This window comes from Oratosquilla oratoria, chromosome 1, assembly GCF_046742065.1.
Source record: "Oratosquilla oratoria isolate Oo_2021 chromosome 1, ASM4674206v1, whole genome shotgun sequence".
Classification (NCBI taxonomy): Eukaryota; Metazoa; Arthropoda; class Malacostraca; order Stomatopoda; family Squillidae; genus Oratosquilla; species Oratosquilla oratoria.
Window position 1 is genome coordinate 133,004,971 of NC_134777.1, and position 22,049 is coordinate 133,027,019.

A 22,049-nucleotide genomic window follows, 5' to 3' on the forward strand; every position below is an offset into this window, starting at 1 on the left:
TGAATGTTTTAGGGAAAAACAAACCGGATAACCTAATTTTGATAATTGTGGCCTCACTAGATTTAATTAGGCGTCTAAATATTTGGGCTATATATACTTAGAACTAGGCCCGAAGCAGCATTGTATTTAATCTTATCAGCTACCAGTGTGGGCGGACTTTCTCTCGCCTCTTTGGCAGTTTCTCCTCACCTCTTTCTACCAGTACTCCCTCAACCACCAAGGAAACAAAAATATAAACTAGCTGGTTAAACCACATGTACACACACATGTGCATGTGTGAGTGCACAGATATTCCTGTACATCCGTACATCACAAGTATACAAGTAACATAATATAATTACATGGTACTACACACAATTATTGTTAGTTAGTAATATATAAATTAACACTTCAGCCAATATCTGCATGATACTACACATAATTATTGTTGGTAATATATAAGTTAACATACCGATCAATATCAAGGATCGGAGTAGTACAGCTTAGGCACTTGAACAGTGATTTTAGATGCAACCTATGAAAGTGGACGCATGCAGATTTTTTTTTTTTTTTTTTTTTTTACTGACTCATCAGTTGGCAGGAATACTCAAAACATAGGAATCTGACAAAATGAGGCTCCTCTGTCTGAGCAAGGAACTTCTCTCCATGAACCATCAATCGTGATGACTGTACAAGCAAGTTTCTCATGAGCCCGTGTTGAATTATACATCCACTGCTCAAATGTCATAGGTACACCTAAAAAGGAAAATCAATAATAATAATAATAATAATAATAATGATAATAATGATAATAATAATAATAATAATGATAATTATGATAAAATCAATAATAATAATACAAAAGAAAATCATCATCCCACTCCCATGTAGTGGGAAGTGAGAAACCCCTGGTAGGGCAAAGAGTGTCCCCGACTGGCCAGGGCTGTTGGGAACCAACGCAGCAAGCCCACAGCGTGTCCCGGGACTCACACTCACGACCTCCTGCTCATTAATTCAAGACGGTATCCACTGGGCTACTGCACGGCCAATAATAGTACTATTAATAAACAATGATTTATGAATAGATTAATTCTTGTAATTTTTAACCAGTGCACCCTTGAAGTAAGTCAGTGATCAACAATTAATCAATCTGTTGAAGATCTGCGGCCTTCAGGTAACCGTTAACAGCCTCTGGACAAATCCATAAGTCACTCAGAGAAGATATATTGTGTTGCTGTCGAGGGAATGTGATTGTAGGGTATTTTAGCATGAGGTGCTCTGACTTCTGTATGGAGGTTGGATCTGGTGCAGTTTGAATCTATGGCCAAGCCTATTCTGTGTTGGTACTCTTTCAATGCTTGATGGTATCCTGAGTGCAATTGTGTTAGTATGGGTCTTACTAGATGTACTTTTTTTTCTTGTGGTGTCAATGTCTTTTTCTGCATGAGGGGATGGAGAGGGGCGGTCGCCGATTAAATAAAGCGGCATTGCTGTGGATGTGCTGTGTCTTGCTGCGTTGATTCTGACCCGTCATCCAGGAAGAGCCGAGTAAAGAGTGAGGGAGAGGGGTGAATGGGAGTGGAGTATGTTGGGATGAAATGAGCATCTACAAGCCTCTTACAATACCTTTGACTTTGGCTACCTCCCTTGTAAGGGGAAAAAACCTTGGTATATGTATGCATATATGTGTATGCTTACGTCTGGAGGTTGTAAATGGAGTTTGGTTGTCTGCCTTAAGGCCTAGTTTACTGATCTGAGTGTGTACAGTATTTACAGTATATTTCAAATCTTCTACTAGTTCCCTCTCATCACATTCAATCCTTTGACTCACTTCCTTTCTCTATACAATGACCCAGACTTAGACTTGTTAAATATTAAGTCTACATAGTAAGGAAATAAGAGTGGTGCAAAGGCAACAGTAAGTGTTATGTCACCACCTTAATGACCCCATCCACACATCACCCCAGCTCTAAGCATCCACCTACTGTATTCTAAACATTTTCTCTTTTTTCCTAAGTAGAAATTTTTATTTTGTATAAAGGCATGCATTGAAACCTGTATGGGAATATTTCTGAGACTGTTTCCTGATAACTAGTTTGGTTTTGGTTGTAAGGGGGTTTCTCTGGGGATCCAGAACAAGCACACGTGTAGTTGTGGTGGAGAAGAATTCCATGTATTTAGAAACTCCGTGTAACCAGATTCTCTGTGGGCCAGTTAATCTAGATGAGGGAGGGATTACTACATTTGATTTATGCTTACCATCAGAGAGGATCCATTTTTCCTCTTTTGCGTCGTAGTGAACACCAATGAAGGCTTTAAACAGAACATGACTAAGAAGCACTTCTTTGCCGAGGTCGTTCAAGCCTTGGTCCTGGTGTGTGTCGACACATCCGGTAGCATTCAAATCAGGCGAGTGGTTAGTAGGTTGGGTTGTAAATATAGTATGAGCAAGATAAAAGTTGAAACAGATTAAATCAATACAAATACGTGTTGCGTTAAAACAACAGATGCTGGGCTAGAGTATAGAGTTATTGGGTTGTAGGTCAGTTATTATGATTCTGAAAATGCTTGACAATTTACCCCTGGTAGGATGTGTTTGAGACACTGCAGTGATAGGAAGAGGTAAATCAGAACACATTTAAACTTCTCCTTTCTGCCTCTCTGAAATTCCAAGCTCCCAACCCACACAGTGCTGTAGGCATAGTCACCCCTTCATATAATCTTCTCTTTGCATCCATTCCCAGATATCTATTCCTCATGACAATCTTCAATCCTCCAAGAAATTTACTTGCTTCTCTCAATCCACAGTTTACCTCCACCTCCACTCCTCCCTTTCCTGTCACATGTGACCCCAAATACCTAAAGCTATCCACTTCCTCCAGCCTCTCTCCTTTCAGACATTCTTCCAACTCACTGCCATCCTCTCCCCTTGTATATCTCATCATTTTACTTTTACCTACACTTACCTTCAACTTTCTCCTATCGCATACCTCCCCAAATTTCATCACTAACTGCCTGACTCCTCTGACCCTGCCACAAGCACAGTATCATCCCCAAACAACAACTGGCTCACCTCCCATTTCTCTCCACAATCTCTAACCGTCTACAATCCCCTGTCAATGGCCCTCGCATTTACCTCCTGTACCACATGTACTCATGTACATGTACACATGTACACATTGAGCAGCCAGTGTGCATCCCCACTTTCACCAGAAACCACTTGCTCTCACCATTTCCAGTCCTAAGACATACTCTATTACTCTCGTGTCTGGGGTGACAAAAGACTACCTGGAAATAACCCAGAGGAGACTGGAAGACAACATAAAGTATGACCTGCAGCCAAGGACAGTGAACTCGCAAGAATAGATGGGCATAGTACAAGATGGAAAAAAGATTCTACTTGAGTGATTCTGTTATGGTATGATATATATATATATATATATATATATATATATATATATATATATATATATATATATATATATATATATATATATATATATATTGTAACAAACACAAACATTTTCTTATCATGGTGGTTTCCAGAAAGAGGTGTTTTGTAAACAGATCTGTAGTGGTATGTGTGACCCTTAAAATGTTGATAATTCCATGTAATATATTCCATGTAAAAAGTCTTACCCTAATGGCAACTAGTCTGCCATTCTCTCTCTCACACTCTTGCTGGGCATCTTTGGAGTTCATGCGTAAGTAGTTCAACTTCAGGTAGTCTGTTTTGTAAGTATAGTAACCCTCATCTTTCGCTGAAAGAAACAAACACATTATGTTTAAGCTTAGTTTTCAGTACTCTGTTCTACGTACATCACTATGATTAAGTAGCTTTCCCTGCGAGAGTCGAACCTTAGCCAGGCATTGTGGCATTATACCATCTTGAGATGAGGACGCTACCAACTGTACTATGATAATAATGTAGAAAAATGTTCACTTGGTCTCTCTAATCAGCTTCCCGCATTACACGAATTGCAGTCCGTTTCATCGGTTCTGCATTTCAGTGTGTACCAATTCCCCATTTCATAAACCGGTTCAGATTTTGATATGTCCAGAAAGTTCGATATAAAAAAAAAACCTTCAGATATATGAAATATTCGGTTACAACGACCAAGTCCTCCCCCCCCAAAATGTTCGATATATTGAGGGTTTACCGTACTCGTACTAGTAGTTTGATGTACGCGATCTCCCAATATCAGCTGATTTCATCAGACACAAGCAAGTTTACTTTGACATCCGAGTTGTAGCACAGCTGATAGCGTCCTAGCTTTAACCCCTTGAATACGATGACGCCTACGTAGGCGTCATGAGAAGCGAGTGAGTATATGAGAATGCCAGCGTTGGCTTCCTGATTATATTTATTTTGTAGTTGTAGCTGAGTGACCCTCTTATTCTGTGAACAGGTTTGATCACTTTTCCAGTAGCTACAAACATTATTACGTCAAGCAGCTAATGTGCGAGCAAAGATTTGACTCGTATTGAAGAGGTTCAGGTGTAAAGAACCCAATTGTCTAGGGCTTTACTTCCGTAGGCAGAGCTTTTTAATCAAATTGTCAATGTGAGTATATATATATATATATATATATCTATATATATATATACATATATATATAATACATATATTATATATATATATATAAACTTTTTATCCCACAGTCGGAGAAAAGAAGACACTAATGTCGAACGTTCTGTATATTTCGATCACTAACTGTGACCCTCTTCAGCAGAATGAATACATAGTGGAAGGCATATGCTTATATACAAAAATGTGAGGTGAGAAAAGGAACAAGCTCAGGTTACGTGACCGATGCTCCGCAGGTCGCGTGGGGTTTTGTGACCTTGGAGTACATGAGGTAGCACATGGCTGACTGCTGAGGTAGTGATGCAGTCAGGTGACCACTGGCCATTTGATATATTAAAATTAGGTAGAAATTTCATTAGGGAAGACTCAATTATTTTCCTTTTGAAGCTACATGTTGATCTATAGATTATTTCAGCATCTTCCCAATTCATGCGGTGATCTTTATTGGCGATGTGCTGAAATACCGCGGAATTTAATTGACCATATCTAACAGAATTTTTATGTTCTTTAATTCTGGTTGCCAAATTTCTTCCAGTTTGTCCCCAATAGACAGAATCACAATCTAAGCATGGCAACTTATATACACCTGGGTTAATGTCACTTGATTGTCTACGGTGTACATTAACTATTTTCCTAATGTACACCGTAGACCATCAAGTGACATTAACCCAGGTGTATATAAGTTGCCATGCTTAGATTGTGATTCTGTCTATTGGGGACAAACTGGAATAATCTATAGATCAACATGTAGCTTCAAAAGGAAAATAATTGAGTCTTCCCTAATAAAATTTCTACCTAATTTTAATATATCAAATGGCCAGTGGTCACCTGACTGCATCACTACCTCAGCAGTCAGACATGTGCTACCTCATGTACTCCTAGGTCACAAAACCCCACGCGACCTGCGGAGCATCCGTCACGTAACCTGAGCTTGTTCCTTTTCTCACCTCACATTTTTGTATATAAGCATATGCCTTCCACTATGTATTCATTCTGCTGACAGAATCAACTCAGCGCTCCTAGAGGTCGGACGTCTCTTCAACCAACTCTCTCCACAAGCTCCAAGTATCATCCCCGGCCGGTGGTGGCTGGGAGATATATCTCCTAGCTGCTGCCGGTCTGGCATGGCCGACCTCTACGTTGACGTCGGCAGGCGGGTTTACACCAAGACAAATACACACACACATTTCCCAAGTAACGTAAATCTCTGTTTTCAGAGTAGTGCTTGGAAGAAAAGAGGCACATGCACACTTTCTCGCTAGTAAAGCAGAGGCCCAAACCGTCTCTCTCAGTACGCCCAATCTGACCGCAGGCTGGTTGACGGAGAGACTTGGGACACCTTTCTGTCCGACCGGCCCGCAACCAAACGCTGGCCTCTCGCTGACGCTGGTGAGCGAGTTTACATTTCTGACATTTACACACAATTCCCAATCGCGTAATTCTCTGTTTTCAGAGTTGTGATTGGAAGGAAAGAGACCATACAACACCCGCCCGTCTGCCCCTCCCTCGCACCGCCACTGAATCGACTCTTCTGAAATCCAAACCCAGCCTGGGGATAAACAGGCAACGCTCGCCCCACCTGTGGCTCATCAGGTTCGCGCTCGCCAGCGGTGGCGGCGAGGAGTTATCTCCTTGCTGCTCCCGTTCTGGTCACTGATCTCTTCGTTGACGTCGGCAGGCGGGTGTACACCGCCCGTCTGCCCCCCCTCGCACCGCCCCTTGATCAACTCTAAAAGGACTTCAAACCCAAAACCTGGGGATAATCAGGGTACGCTCGCCCCCCCGGTGGCTTATCAGGACCGCCCTCTACACGCGGAAAGTGAAATCAACTCACTTCTCGTAAGATACACACATACACCTCTCACGAACAGAGCCACAAATCACGCACAAACATTTACACTTACTTTTTCTTCGACTAAAATTCGCTTCCTTACTAACTTTCTCTTCTACTACATCTTCTCATTTCAGTTTACCTCCCACTAAAGATTTTTCCGTTTTTCCACCTTTCTCTACTACTACGCCTCCTACCATTTTCTAAACTTTCGTTGGTGATTCTAACCCCGTTGGTAATCCTAACCTCCGGCGTCAAGCGCTGCCCTCCAAGCTCCTGGTCCAGTTCTCCTAAGCCACGACAACAAATAAGCCCCTAATCGCTCGCAATTTGCCCGGTGGCAATAGCCCTCTTTTATACACTACTATCTTTTCATTTTCTAACAGACATTCTTCCCCTCCCACAAAACCCGATCCCGCGCAAGCGAGGTGGTCTTTTCTTGGAATCCAGATTCTGCTGAAGAGGGTCACAGTTAGTGATCGAAATATACAGAACGTTCGACATTAGTGTCTTCTTTTCTCCGACTGTGGGATAAAAAGTTTATGTATATATATATATATATATATATATATATATATATATATATATATATATATATACCTGTTATTATATTTTTTCTGCCTACTTATCTGGCTAAGGGTAAGACTTTTAGAATGTTATGAAATATCTAGTCAATTTTGGAATATCAGCATAATCTGACCATTTTCATATTCTTCTTCACAAAGTAAACAAGAGCACAAGAAAACTCTTTATTAATAACCTAACTCATTCAGTTATGGCATGACGTGTACCAGTACCTCTAATATTTCCCCCCAACATCATGTAGAACTTACTTTTCTGTCGAACATAGAGGTTGAATTCCATGTCTCTCACTGGAGGTGTGCCTGGTTCCACCTTGTACAGGACACACGTTCTTGACAATGGCGATAGAGCATAGGCATCACATTCTTCATGCTGTGGAAAGCATAACGGTCATATACCTGACAATACTCACTTGACAGGGGCACAATCTAACACACATAGGGAATTTGGGGACATTCAGGTTGGATTACTTCTCGAGTTAAGGAACTGATGGTGGACGATTTTAACTTCTGACATCAAGTCAACAGGAAGGCCAACAATTTTGCATCCCCCTTTCTGTGTTCCTTCTCTTTTGTTTTGATGCAATTTCATAATTTCCTTTATATCTTCAGTTAATCGTCGCTGGTGTTTATTTCCCACCCTTCCATAAGGATGAAAATATTCTTTTGTGGAGGACTTTTTACATTTTCTTTACTGATTTTCACTGTACTGTTTTTTTTGCAAATTTTATGTGTCACAATTTTCAAATTCATTATGATAGCACTTCTCCAGGAAAAGTTGAAGACTTTTCTGAAATAATACTAATTCCATTTTTTTTTCAAACAATTGAACATCGATTGTACTATATTACTTTTTTTCAAACCATGGTTCATTCTATTTCTGATTTTTTTTCTTGATATGAGACAAATAACAGGTTGTCCCGTGAAATAGACGTCAGTGTCAATTCCCTGCCACCCATCCTCAACACTCATCAACATCCTCACTTTCATGTAGAGCAGTGGTTCTTAAAACCTGGGTCACGACCCAAATCTAAGTTACCAAGCCCTCTGAATGGACCGTCAAGGATTTGTGGTCATGTTATTTTCCCAATATTGCTATAGAAAATATTATTACGAGTAATAATACTGTGTTAGAATACCTAAATCATAACATCCAAGCGCAACAGTATAAATACATAGACGATTTAATTTAGGTGAGAAATATTTTCAACATCTACAATTATCTTAGAATTTAAATGCAATAAAAAGTGTATGAAAGGGGCAGTTGCCGACAAGCCTACCGAAATAAACACCTGAATGTGAGGACGTTTCGCTTGTTACAGCTTTCTCAAGTACATGATATATTTGAAAAAGCTGTAACCAGCAAAACGTCGCACTAATTAATAAAAGATCCGCCATCACATTCAGGTGTTTATTTCGGTATGAGTCGCCATGGTTAATCTGAACAGGATTTTGGATTGCTACTTAAATCAAAAGGTTAAGAACCACTGATCCAGAGCCTCTCTCTATCAACCTTGACTGTAGTTCCTTCATTTTATCATGTAATTGCCCCTTTCCTCTTACTACTACAAGCTAGTGATGCTGAAATAGCCTCATAAGACAAACATCGGTCCAAAATTTCTTTCCAGAGAGGTTTGTGTCGGAGGACTCTTTCCAGCTGCTGTGCTGTTGTGGGTTTCCAGGGAAACTCGTGACAACAATTGTATATCATTTTTATTTTTACTGTATCATTTTTGCTCTATTGTTATTGTTATTACTGTTTGCTCTCCATCTTCCAGGGCCACCACGTACAGGTTCCCACCTTTGGTTCTTGTGCAGAAGGACCAATACACAAATGTCCAAGTCTCTTGTTTCTCGATGTCTGGTAATAAGTGCCTTTAGAAAATGACTGTTTATCTCTGGTATGACTTTCTGTGAAACCAGCAACTGCCATGTGAGATTCATATCAAGGCATATTACCAGCATAATTCAAGGATGTCACACTCCAGCTATATAGACATGCAGCACACTTCTCTGCTGTTGATCTACAGCACACTCACTGGAGGAGGCAAAGGGGATGCCCGCATAATTCATGGCTGGGACCAGTCAGTCTGTCCTGCAGAGAGCTGTTAAGAATGACAAGGGTGTCTGCACGGGGGACTTGCTTTAGGAAACCATGAGGAATGGTACTAGTGTGTCAATGAAGAGAAATGTTAGCACAGTGACTGGAAAAGACCATCAAACCCTCCTATAGATTTCTCTGGAAAAAAAAAAAATGGAATGTTGTCTATGTTGTATTAGCGTGGGACCCCAGATGGAAGTAGCAGAGGGAAGGGGAGGAGTTGCAGCTGCCCACGTGTGAAAAGTGTAATACAAAATAAACACCATGTAAGGACGACGTTTCGCTTGTCGTTACAGCTGTAACAACCGAAACGTTGCACTTTAGTACTAATAAAGGAGGCTCCTCCATCCTCACATTCAGGAGTTCATTTCGGTAGCCTTGTCGGCAACTGCCACTTTCATACAAGTGTAATACAGTTGAAGTTGATAGGGGGAGATCTTGGGTCCATTCTGGAGACTGACTATCAGCCCCTCAGGGCTTCACCTCCTAACAGAGATGACGAGGTTGATGATTTTTTAAAATGGGCAGCGTTGCTCCCACCCCATGCAAGCACTTGTCGTTGGCCCTTATATATGTGATATGCACTATAAATTAATATGATTATATTTTCTATATATATGGTACATGACATAGAAAATACAACTACAATATATAGCATACAGTATATGTGACAGCACAAATGATGAAATATCAGCAAATTAGCGTCATAGTTGCATACTTGCATTCCTTGAGGGCTAACATTTTTCAACAAGCATTCCCAAGGGAATGCAGATTCAGATAAATGTGAAAGGCAGGTCTCTCAGTTAACAAAAGTAGTTCCCCCTTGTCTCTTAGTACAAACGGAACCGACCACCGCGTAAGGACTGCAAGCGTGGAGATAAAATCATGTCTGATTTTGTGTTTTTACACAAATCACATCCCATAGAAACAGAGTGAAATTGCACTGACCTTATAACACTTGTCCATGCAGGATTGGTCACTAATGACACGTGTTACAAGCAGCCCTGCCAAGGGCAATTTCTTGTTGGTTAGCTCTTTATTCGTGAAGAAGGTACCCGGGATGGCTATTACGTCTCCCCGAAGTCCCATTAGAATCACCAATACCATAGCAGTGTATTGGAACCATAGGGATCCACATAGACTGTCCATGTCTGAAGTGAAGAGAAAAATGTTATACAAAACCTCTTTAGATCATACAATTAAGCTTTCGATGATGATGAGCTTTCAGTTATAAAGTATGTTCACAAAGGATACTTAATGCCAGTAAACTATATTTTATTTCATCATTACTATGGCATTAGGGAAAATATTATATCTGCATTGTATGGACTCCGAACAAGATTTTGGGAGAGCATTTCTAATAAAGTTCTAGGATCTTTTGAGGCACGATATCTCATTCGTTCAGGGTAATATATATAAAAAGTTAATGAAAACATAAGTATCACTGTCGCCATGTAAACAATATAGTTTTCAGGGTTGACGGACGTTTTTGCTACGGACCTTTCGGCCTCAGGAAATTGTCGACTCAGCACCAGTGTTGCCAGATGGTGGAGAGCATATTTCAGAGTGTCAGTGGATATAGAGAACAATTCGGTTGACTCACATGATATATATATATATATATATATATATATATATATATATATATATATATATATACATGTGTGTGTGTAATGTTACAAAAGATTACAAAGGCGGAGCATGCCGACAGGAGACCTTTTGGTCCATATCTAGGTCGGATGCGAAAAAAATCATAATAATAAATTAATAAATAAAAACTATAATAATGTAAATAACAAATAAAATACATAAATAAATGCATAGGTATAGTTAGATAATAAACAAACAGGTAAATAGTAAATAACAATGAACTGACACACAACCAATAATATATGAAAAGCAAAACAGACAAATGATAAAAAAAAAATAATAATAATAATATGAAATAAATTATAATCATTACAGCATCTTAGGTGTTTATCTAAATGATTTTCAAAGCTTCGAACTGAACTACATTGCACTACCTGTGCAGGAACTTTATTCCATTCATTAACTACACGGTTGGCGAAGTTGTTTCTACCTACTTCCAAATTGAATCTATTTCCGGACAGTTTGAGACCATTGTTTCTTGTCTGATTCTCATTCAATGTGAAAATTTTGTCGCTTTTGATGTTGTCAATTCCCTTTAGAATTTTAAAGACCTGTATCAAGTCACCTCTGAGTCTACGCTTTTTTTTTAGGGAAAACAGATTCATATGTTTTAGTCGATTTTCGTATGATTTATTTTTGATATTTGGAATCAGTTTTGTGGCTCGCCGTTGTACTTTTTCTTGTCTGTCAATGTCTTTAATGAGATTCGGTGACCATACAGAAACAGCATATTCCAAATGTGGACGAACTAACGATTTATATAGCTTGTTAATGAGTGATGGACTTTTGAAATCAAAAGATCGCGCAATCAGTCCTAGAATCTAATTTGCTTTCTCAGAGGCTGAAATACACTGCTTGGATGATTTGAGATCGTTACTGATAATTACGCCGAGATCTTTTTCACTATCCTATTTTGTTAACGAATTTCCAAATAACTTGTAATCGTACTTACTGTTAGTTTGGAGTTCACTTTGAGGTGTTTCGTTTACGAATACTGAGCTAGAATAATTGTTTAAGATATTACACATTCCTTCATCTGAATATTCAAGTTGACCGTCAGCAGATAATAGTGGACCAATGTGATTCCTAACAACCTTTTTATCTCTAATGTAACTATAGAATTATTTGAGATTCTCTTTGGATTTATCAGCGATGTTCATTTCGTATTGCCTGATACATAACTTTCATAGTCATTAGATGCACCCGAGCACTTATATTTCTTATAAGCCTGTCTCTTTTTAACAATACTTTTTTTCAAATTCTTTGTCGAGCCACTTTGGGCGAGCCTGATTTTGGGGACGTCTGTCCTTAAAAGGAATGTAAGTATGAATCATCTTAGTGAGCGTATTTTGAAATATTTCATACATCTGATCTACAGGTGTTTCGTTTAATTTTGCCTCCAAATCTGTAAGCTGAAGCTCCTGACGTAGTCCTATGAACTGAGCTTTACTGAAATCGGGTATTTTAGAAACACAAGTATGTATTCTAAAAAAAATTAGGAGTTTGAATTTAACTAAGTTGTGATCGCTATTTGCAACAGTTTCACCGACTTCTACATCAGTTAGCATACTTTTGCGGCTAGTGATCAATAGATCAAGTAAGTTTCCATATCTTGTGGGCTCTTTTACATGCTGAACTAGGTAATTGTCACCAAGAAAATCAATCAAGCGACTACCGATATGGCCATGTTCAAGGGTCATCCAATCAATGTCAGTAAAATTGAAATCACCCATTATCAATAAATCCCAGTTGCAGAAACTAGACAGTTCTTGAAATAACAGTTTGTCGTCTGCTAATGATAATGTCTTTGGCCTATATATTACACCTACATTCATTTTTTGTTCATTTGTTTGGGTTAACTCAACCCACAAACTATCATATGCATCCTGTTTCACTTTCTCTAAAATACAAGCATGAACATTGATTTTAACGTACAACAGAACACCCCCACCTTTCTTGTGGTTTCTATCCTGATGGAAGTGTTTAAATCCCGCAATATTAAATTCAGCTTCGAACTCTATACCACTTAACCATGTCTCGGTTATTCCTATCATATCGAGATTTTCGCTTTTGACATACGCCTGTATTTCCTGAAATTTGTTCCTAATACTACGAGCATTAAAGTACATGGTTTTAAGAAACTCGTGATTATTTCTTTTTGACACATTTTGAGTTTCAATATCATGTCTTACATTATCATTTTGTTTTTTATTTATACCTTGCTCTATATTATTATTTGGTCCTTCATTGACATTCAATGCCTCATTAACATTTCTCCCATCAAGAGTAACATTTCCCCCATCACGGACATCTGGTCGATCACGGTCATCCGATCTCTTTTGTACACTTTGTCCCCCTACGTCACCGTGATTCACACCGGCCTCCCGTCGTTCATTGACATTATGCCCGGCATCCCTTCCTAAAATTATATTCTGTCCTGCAGTGACATTATATCCTACCGTGATATTTTTTCCTCCACTATAATTACATCCCATCGTGATCTCTTGTCTTCCACTGTCACTACATCCCATCGTGATATTTTGGCCTTCATTGACATTCTGTCCGGGATCCCTTCCTAAAATGATATTTTGTTCTCCACTGACATTATATCCTCCCGTGATATTTTCTCCAGTATCATTACATCCTATCGTGATATTTTGTCCTCCACTATCATTACATCCCATCGTGGTCTTTTGTCCTCCAGTGTCATTACATCCCATCGTGACATTTTGTCCTTTGACATTACATCCTAATGTAACATTTCGTCCTCTACCGACATTATATCCTAAAATTATATTTTGTCCTATACTGGCATATTGTTATACATTAATGCTATACTCTACACTGTTTTCATATTCTATTTCCCCTTCCCTTTGGGCTTCTACCCCAAAAAAGGAGCTAGTTCATTACAAACTCCCACAATGAGGTTTGTAAGAACATCTTTGCCTCTGCGGGTAAGGTGGATCCCATCAGATGCATATATATATATATATATATATATATATATATTATATATATATATATATATATATATATATATATATATATATATATATATATATATATATATATATATATATATGAGAGATTGGGTGGAGGAAGAATAAACGAAGATGGGCTGGAACTTTTTATTGCTTATACGTTTCGACCGAGTCGGTCGAAACGTATAAGTAATAAAAAGTTCCAGCCCATCTTCGCTTATTCTTCCTCCACGCAATCTCTCATCTGTCTAAACCATTCATCATATATATATATATATATGTTTATATATATTTATATACATATATATGTATATGTTATATACATATCTATATATATATATACATACATATATATATATATACATATATATATAATGTATATATGTATATGTATATATATATATATATATATATGTGTGTGTGTGTGTGTATGTATTATATATATATATATAGATAAATAGATATATAGATATATATACATATATACATATACATATATGCATATGAATATATACATATAAATATATATATACATACACACACACACACACACACACACATACACACACACACACACACACACACACACACATATATATATATATATATATATATATATATATATATATATATCATATATATATATATATACATATATATATATGTACATATATATATATATATATATATATATATATATATATATATATTCATACGTATATGTATGCAATAAAAACACTAGGAGCGTGTGTTCACAAATGCGTAAGTAACCACTAGGAAAAGTAAACTAACGAACCAGAGCGCTTCCGTATAATTACATCTTCAGTGCAGATACAAAGAAGGAATTATAAAATGAAGAAACAAGGTACAGAATATATGACAAAGTGAAGAGGGCATTCGGAGATGTAGTGGAAGTACACGTGACGGACGTTTGAACCGTCCTGGTAACCAACAAGTATGGGACAACTGCTCATAATTTATATTATAAATTGAATATTTTTTTTAAATGATTTTGAAATTTCATGAGAAATATAACTATCTAATTTGTACAAACCTTGATGAAGATTAACATTTATCCCCTTGGAAATTGGTATGTTATAACACATTTGTAAATGTTCACTATAAACCCACTATCGGAGAAATAATAACGGAAGTACAGGGAAACTGTATATTTCGACTACTATCTGTAGTCCTCTTCAGCAGAATGCTTACAAGAAGTTAAGGGGACCCCCCGCCCAAAATCTTTTTTTCTGAAGGATCTTGCTGATTTTTTCTGTGTGATATCTAGGTCTGAGAAAACCGTCACAGCTTGAGTTTTATTTAGATCTGACCAGTAGTTTTTTTTTTTTTAATAAAAAACATGAAAAATACCCTATTTTTGGGCTTCTTTCAAATTCTATCTCCTCCTACAATTTTTATCTTATGTCTTTCATTTTATAGCAAATGAATCTTCTACATATATAGAAAAACAAAATAGAGAGTTTTTTTAATATCTTTGTTCAATGCCGAGGAAAAAAAAATTAGTAAAAAAACAAAAAAAATTGACTTTGACACGTTATTAAAAAAAATTATTCAACATATGAAAAAAAACTCTATTTCATTTTTTTTCATTTATCTAGCTATCAATAGAGACCTCATATGAAAAGATTGGTTGAAAATTGAGGGAGGAGATAGACTTTGTGTCTAAAAAACTTACATTTTTCAGAAACGAGCGTTAAAGTTTTTTTTCTTAGTTTTACTAAATTTTACATTCATGAACCTCCTAAGAACCATTGAAAACAGGTTCCATTGTATTTTCATGATGATTTTGCATCTTTCAAGTAACTCAGGCACTTTGTACCCTCCTACAGTGTAGGATTTTATTCACCCAAAGTGAGGGTCTCATGAAGCGCCACCTTACTCTTTGTCGCAAGGTTTGAGTTATTGGTCTAGAATGACCCAGCAAGGTAGCCTGATTGCTGGGATTTAGCTCTATTTCTTTTCTGGTGTTGGAATAGGCTCCTTCCTCCATCATTTTCTCATAGTCTGTTTCTTATAAAGGTACTTCGTGTACCTAAAATACTTGCCCTTGCTAAACGTAGCAACACCCAAGCCTCCAGCTATTCTATTCAGTCCTGAGTTTCCCATGCTGCTTATGAGTGACTCATATACCATAGATGAGGATGTGGGTGAAGATGGCAGGAAGGGAACTGCTGGAGGTAGTACTGGTGGTGGTGGTGGAGGTGGTGAAAACAAGGTTGATGCTGGGGGTCATTCTTTCGTTACTAATGTAGACGTTCTTGTCTTCTGCAATTTTCCTTCGATAGCTACAGTGTGATTTAAAAATAATTGATGCATTATCCCAATCTAATCTATGGTCTTTTTGGCTGGCATGAAGGAACACAGCGGAGTTAACGTGTCCATATTTTATGGAGTTTTTATGTTCCTTTAATTTCGTGGACAAATCCCTGCCAGTTTGGCCCCAGTAGACATCATCACAGTCTTTACAAGGCAATTTATATACCCCGGAGTTTTAGTCCACACCATCCGGGGTATATAAATTGCCTTGTAAAGACAGTGATGATGTCTACTCATGTGGTTCATGTGGTTGAATATACCGCTAGATTGGTTTCCCTCTCTAAGGTATTTCTTGTGTTGATTGATTCGTGTTTTGAGTGTTTTAGCAGTCTGACCAACATAAAACTGATTACATGATTTACGAGGTATTTTGTACACACACCCTTTATCACTATGACAGAATTATTTATGAGCAATTGTCTTACAGTGTTCTTATTGTTAAAAACTACATTAATGTTAAATTTACGTCATATATTTCTCATGAAATTTCAAAACTATTTAAATTACAATATAAATTATGAGCAGTTGTCCCATACTTGTTGGTTACCAGGACGGTTCAAACGTCCGTCACGTCTAGTCTTCCACTACCTCTCCGAATGCCCTCTTCACTTTGTCATATATTCTGTACCTTGTTTCTTCATTTTATAATTCCTTCTTTGTATCTGCACTAAAGATGTAATTATACGAAAGCGCTCTGGTTCGTTAGTTTACTTTTCCTAGTGGTTACTTACGCAGATATATTTATATATATATTCTTTATATATATATATATATATATATATATATATATATATGTATATACATATATATATATACACACACATTATATATGCATATATATATGTGTGTGTGTGTGTGTGCGTAATATATATAGATATATATATATATATATATACAATATATATGTATATCTATATATATATATATGCATATATACATATATATACATATATATATACATACACACACACACACACACACACATATATATATATATATACATTACATACACATATATACATATATACATATATATATATACATATATATATACATACATCTGTATGTACATATATATATATACATATACATATATATATATACATATACATATATATATACATATATATACATATACTGTACATATACATATATATATATACATATATATGCATATACTGTACATATACATATATATACATATATATATATACACATATACATATACATACGTATATATATATATATATATATATTTATATATAAACTTTTTTCACACAGTCGGAAAAAGGAGACACTAATGTCGAACGTTCTGTATATTTCGATCACAAATTGTAACCCTCTTCAGCAGAATGAATACATAGTGGAAGGCATATACATATATACAAAAAATGTGAGGTGGGAAAAGAAACAAGCTCAGGTTACGTGACCCACCTCACATTTTTTGTATATATGTATATGCCTTCCACTATGTATTCATTCTGCTGAAGAGGGTCACAGTTGGTGATCGAAATATACAGACGGTTCGACATTAGTGTCTCCTTTTTCCGACTGTGGGATAAAAAGTTTATTTTACTAATGTGCCAGGACATTACTTTATTGTGTATATATATATATATATATATATATATATATATATATATATATATATATATATACACACACATATACATATATATATATACATATATATATACATATATATAACGTATACATATATGTGTATATACATATGCATATATATAATATATATACATATATGCATATATGATATATACATATATATATACATATATATGCATATATGTATATATATACATATATATATATACATATATGCATATATGTATATATATAAATATATATATACATATATGTATATATATATACACATACATATATATATATACATATATACATATATATACATATATGTATGTACATATGTATATATACATATATACATATATGTATGTACATATGTATATATACATATATACACACATATATATACATACATATATATGTATATATATATATGTATAATATATATATATGTATACATATAGATATATACATATTGTATATACATATACATACATATATATATATACATATTGTATATACATATACATACATATATATATACATATATATATATATATATATATATGTATATATACATATATTTATACATACATATACATATATATATACATATATACATATATATACATATATATACATACACATATACATATATACATATACATATATATACATATACATGTATGTATATATATATATACAGAAATGTAGTAGCACATTTGTAAATAACACACAAAAAACCCACAGTCGGAGAAAATAAACCTCGAATGAAAGAAGATTCTACATTTCCGCTACCAACTGTAGGCCTCTTCAGGAGAGTACTTTCCTGAAGAGGGCTACAGTTGGTAGCCGAAATATAGAATCTTCTTTCATTCGAAGTTTATTTTCTCCGACTGTGTTTTTGTTATGTGTATATATATATATATATATATATATATATATATATATATATATATATATATATATATATACACATATATGTTCTATTGAAGTCGACAGCAGATACAGCATTATTCAGTTTGCATTTTGCATCTTCGTAGGCGAGGGTACTAAGTAAGTTTCTAAAATCCATTATAACTCGAGACGCCTTTCGGCTTTCACTCGGCCATCATCAGTAGTGTAAGTATAGTTGTGTTAGGTTGAAATGGTCATTATATTTGGCTTATGTTGGCACTGGGGGAGATAATCTTTGTGCGGAAGGTGGCGCTCTGTGGGATGTCCTTGTGGCACTCCGTGTGTTGCTTGTGAGCTTCTAGCTGAAGGAAGAGGGGAGGCATATATGTTTCACAAGGACTTAGGCAGACAGCACCCCACGGAGCGCCACCTTCCGCACAAAGGTCACTTCCCCCAGTGCCAACATAAGCCAAATATAATCACCATTTCAACCTAACACAACTATAATTACACTCCTGAAGATGGCCGACTGAAGGCTGAAAGACGTCTCGGGTTGTTATGAATTTTAGAAACTTACTTAGCACCCTCGTCTACGAAGATCGGAACACCGTTAGAAAAATTGGAAAATCAAACTGCAAACTGAATAATGCTGTAGCTGCTGTCGACTTCAATAGAACATGTATTCTGAATGGCCTTTATCCCAAATATATATATATATATATATATATATATATATATATATATATATATATATATATATATATATATATATATCAATCACATCACCGTGAAGATGCAATATACGAAAGTATTGTATACAAGTTTCTCTTCTCCTGTGGTTATTTTGCATATATATATATATATATATATATATATATATATATATATATATATATATATATATATATATATATATATATATATATTGACTATAATTATTGTGTCTTTGTTGTAGAGATTGTGTTAATGAAATATTTTAGAAATGCAGAAATACCTATTTTCAACTTGTACGGATAATAATCCTAATCGATGGTCTATTAAAAAAGGAACATGGGCTCAGAAGTAAATTCTAGCTCGTGGCGTATTTCTGGTCATCTGAATGCTCTGGTCTCGTGTTCGATAAAAGTGTGAGTTCGAATCCTGCACTCCTCCCCGATTCCCAGCAGTGACTATTACCTGCCCCAACGTTTCCTAAAACACATCATAGTATTCATAATGAAAATAAACATATATTTCCGGAATATCATAGTGTACTGTTGAACTTTCCTTTAATTTTTTTAATGAAATAAAGACGCTGGAAAACTGGAAATAGCAGTGGTCCTCGCGTTATTATTTACCAGGCGAGAAAATTCAGTGTTGAAATAATGTTGCTATGGAGTTTCATATTTCAATTCCTTCTGTATTTATTGGCAATTGTTCTTTTGCTAAGACTACCACACAGTTATTTTAATGTTATGCCTCTATGGTTGTTAGCGGCGACAGTTGAAAACACTGATTTAGGTAGAAAATACGAGCAAAAAGTAATTCATTATATACAACAATTACTTCATATATATTTTCTATATTATCTACAAATTATGTGTACCCTATTCTCCGTCTAAACATGAAAAAACGCGCTAAATTATTTCAACACAACTCTGTAAAACTTACTTCATTTCCAGCCCTATAGGTGTCTTGAGTTTTATAGTGGGGAATGCGGCTCTTGCGTGTTGTCCTGTCCAGGACCGCAATATCCGATACACTGCTTTTGTATGTATCGCGTTGTCATCACAGTAGTCTACGTCACGAACGGCTGCGCTCCTAATACGCACAAAGACATCTAGCGACAACACATTTTCCAGCGAGCGAAATTTCGAAGTAGTTTAGTAAATATAACAAGTAATGTTGTGGCGTTTCTGTAATTATTTCAATTTACATTATTTTTTGCACTATTTCATAAACCAGTCCGTGGACAATGCATCCTAAGTTACATGAATAATAATGATATAGTAATAATAATACTACTACTAATAATGATAAAAATGATAATACATACATACATATACCAAGGCTTTTTCCCCCTTACAAGGAAGGTAGCCAAAAAGGAAAAGGCATAAAATCATTCCCACCCATTCCATCCCTGAATACACTCCACACCCCTCCACCCTCCCTCTTATCTTAGCACCTCCTGGATGACGGGTCATCCCTGCACCTTGTCCACTGCCCTGGGTCAGAAGCAGTGTCCCCAGACACAGCACATCCACAGCAAGGCCGCTTCATTAAATCAGCGACCCCTCCTCTCCGTCCCCCCATGCATAAAAGGAGAAGACGGGGAGAAATCCCTTCGGGCTACGTCAAATTTTGCTCACACATACTACCTCACCCCCATCCCCCCGCCCATTCCATCTCATGTATCACAACATCATCCATACACAACCATTCTCCATTCACCCCTGTCTTCTGTCCTCTCCCGTCCTTCCTCAACAGACATTCCCCTCTTCCCCAAAGCCCCCTTCACCCCATCCATCCACCTCATCCTAGGACGTCCCTTCATGTTCACTCCCCCCACATCTGCCTTCCATACCTCTTTTACTAGTCTTTCTTCACTCATTCTTTCCATGTGTCCAAACCATCCTAATACGACGATAATAGTAATATTAAGAGTAATAGTATAATCAACGATATTAATGATACTACTAATGATAGTAACAATGACAATGTTAGCTAAGAAGAATAAAAAGACAAAGAACAAAGAGGAGATAAGAAAGAAAAGTAGTTATAAAAATAAAAACTTTAATTATAATGATGACAATATTTCAGCCAAATTCATGTAAAACGGTGTAAAACACATCGTTTGCTAGTTGTAGTATTGTAATAAGTAATCATAGTGATATTGTATTAAGTAATTGATAGCGCAATTGTATATTGCATTATTGTATATAGTAATGTGATAAACGTGCGATACAATATGACAATATATGCTTGCGATGTTAATAGATTATCTAAGTATTGCTATAATTACATATTGCACTATCACCTGCCCATCACGCGTCCGGTACGTGATCAAAGATCATGTTGATTCACAAATGTGAAAATAATTATTCTGAATTATATAAATAAAAAACGAGAAATATATAGCATAACATCAAGGATTTAAAACTACAGACAAAATGCAGTAAACATAATATTCGAAATAAGTAAATATAATTATGCCAAGTGATAAATAATTAGGAAGTATATGTGAAGTATAACACAAATCGAACTAACTCCTCATTTATTAATTTGTGAACATGATACAAGGTTAAATTCTGTCAATATCAACTCAAGGAGAAGAAGAGACGAGCGTGTAGGGCCAAGGCAACACAAGTTTGTTGTGACAACATGACGTCGCTGGTAAGTCAAACTAACGTCATTGGTCAATTTCTCCGCGCACCTCACCCACCGCCTGACTAATTCTGCCTCCTCGCTTTCACACTTTCTGTAACTTTAATTCGTTCACATAATTTTATTGCGTTACCAT

At 36.2% G+C, this 22,049-nt stretch overlaps 1 protein-coding gene across 1 annotated transcript; it reads right to left on the reverse strand.

Annotated features, from left to right (window-relative positions):
• Positions 1 to 537: 537 nt before the first annotated feature.
• Positions 538 to 20,336, reverse strand: LOC143031369 (uncharacterized). Its single transcript, XM_076195099.1, has 6 exons — positions 20,201 to 20,336; positions 10,029 to 10,231; positions 7,232 to 7,352; positions 3,619 to 3,740; positions 2,239 to 2,350; positions 538 to 735 (listed from the first exon to the last, which is right to left on the reverse strand). The coding sequence occupies exons 2-6, from the start codon at positions 10,227 to 10,229 to the stop codon at positions 587 to 589; spliced, it is 705 nt and encodes a 234-aa protein (XP_076051214.1). The 5' UTR covers positions 10,230 to 10,231; positions 20,201 to 20,336; the 3' UTR covers positions 538 to 586.
• Between the last annotated feature and the right edge of the window lie 1,713 nt (positions 20,337 to 22,049).

Excerpts from the sequence above, each read along its gene's own strand:
- LOC143031369 (XM_076195099.1), bottom strand. The coding sequence starts at position 10,229 with ATGGACAGTCTATGTGGATCCCTATGGTTCCAATACACTGCTATGGTA. Across the intron at positions 3,741-7,231 it reads CCTCTATGTTCGACAGAAAA|CGAAAGATGAGGGTTACTAT; the intron begins GTAAGTTCTACA and ends TGTTTCTTTCAG. Across the intron at positions 736-2,238 it reads AAAATGGATCCTCTCTGATG|GTGTACCTATGACATTTGAG; the intron begins GTAAGCATAAAT and ends TTTCCTTTTTAG.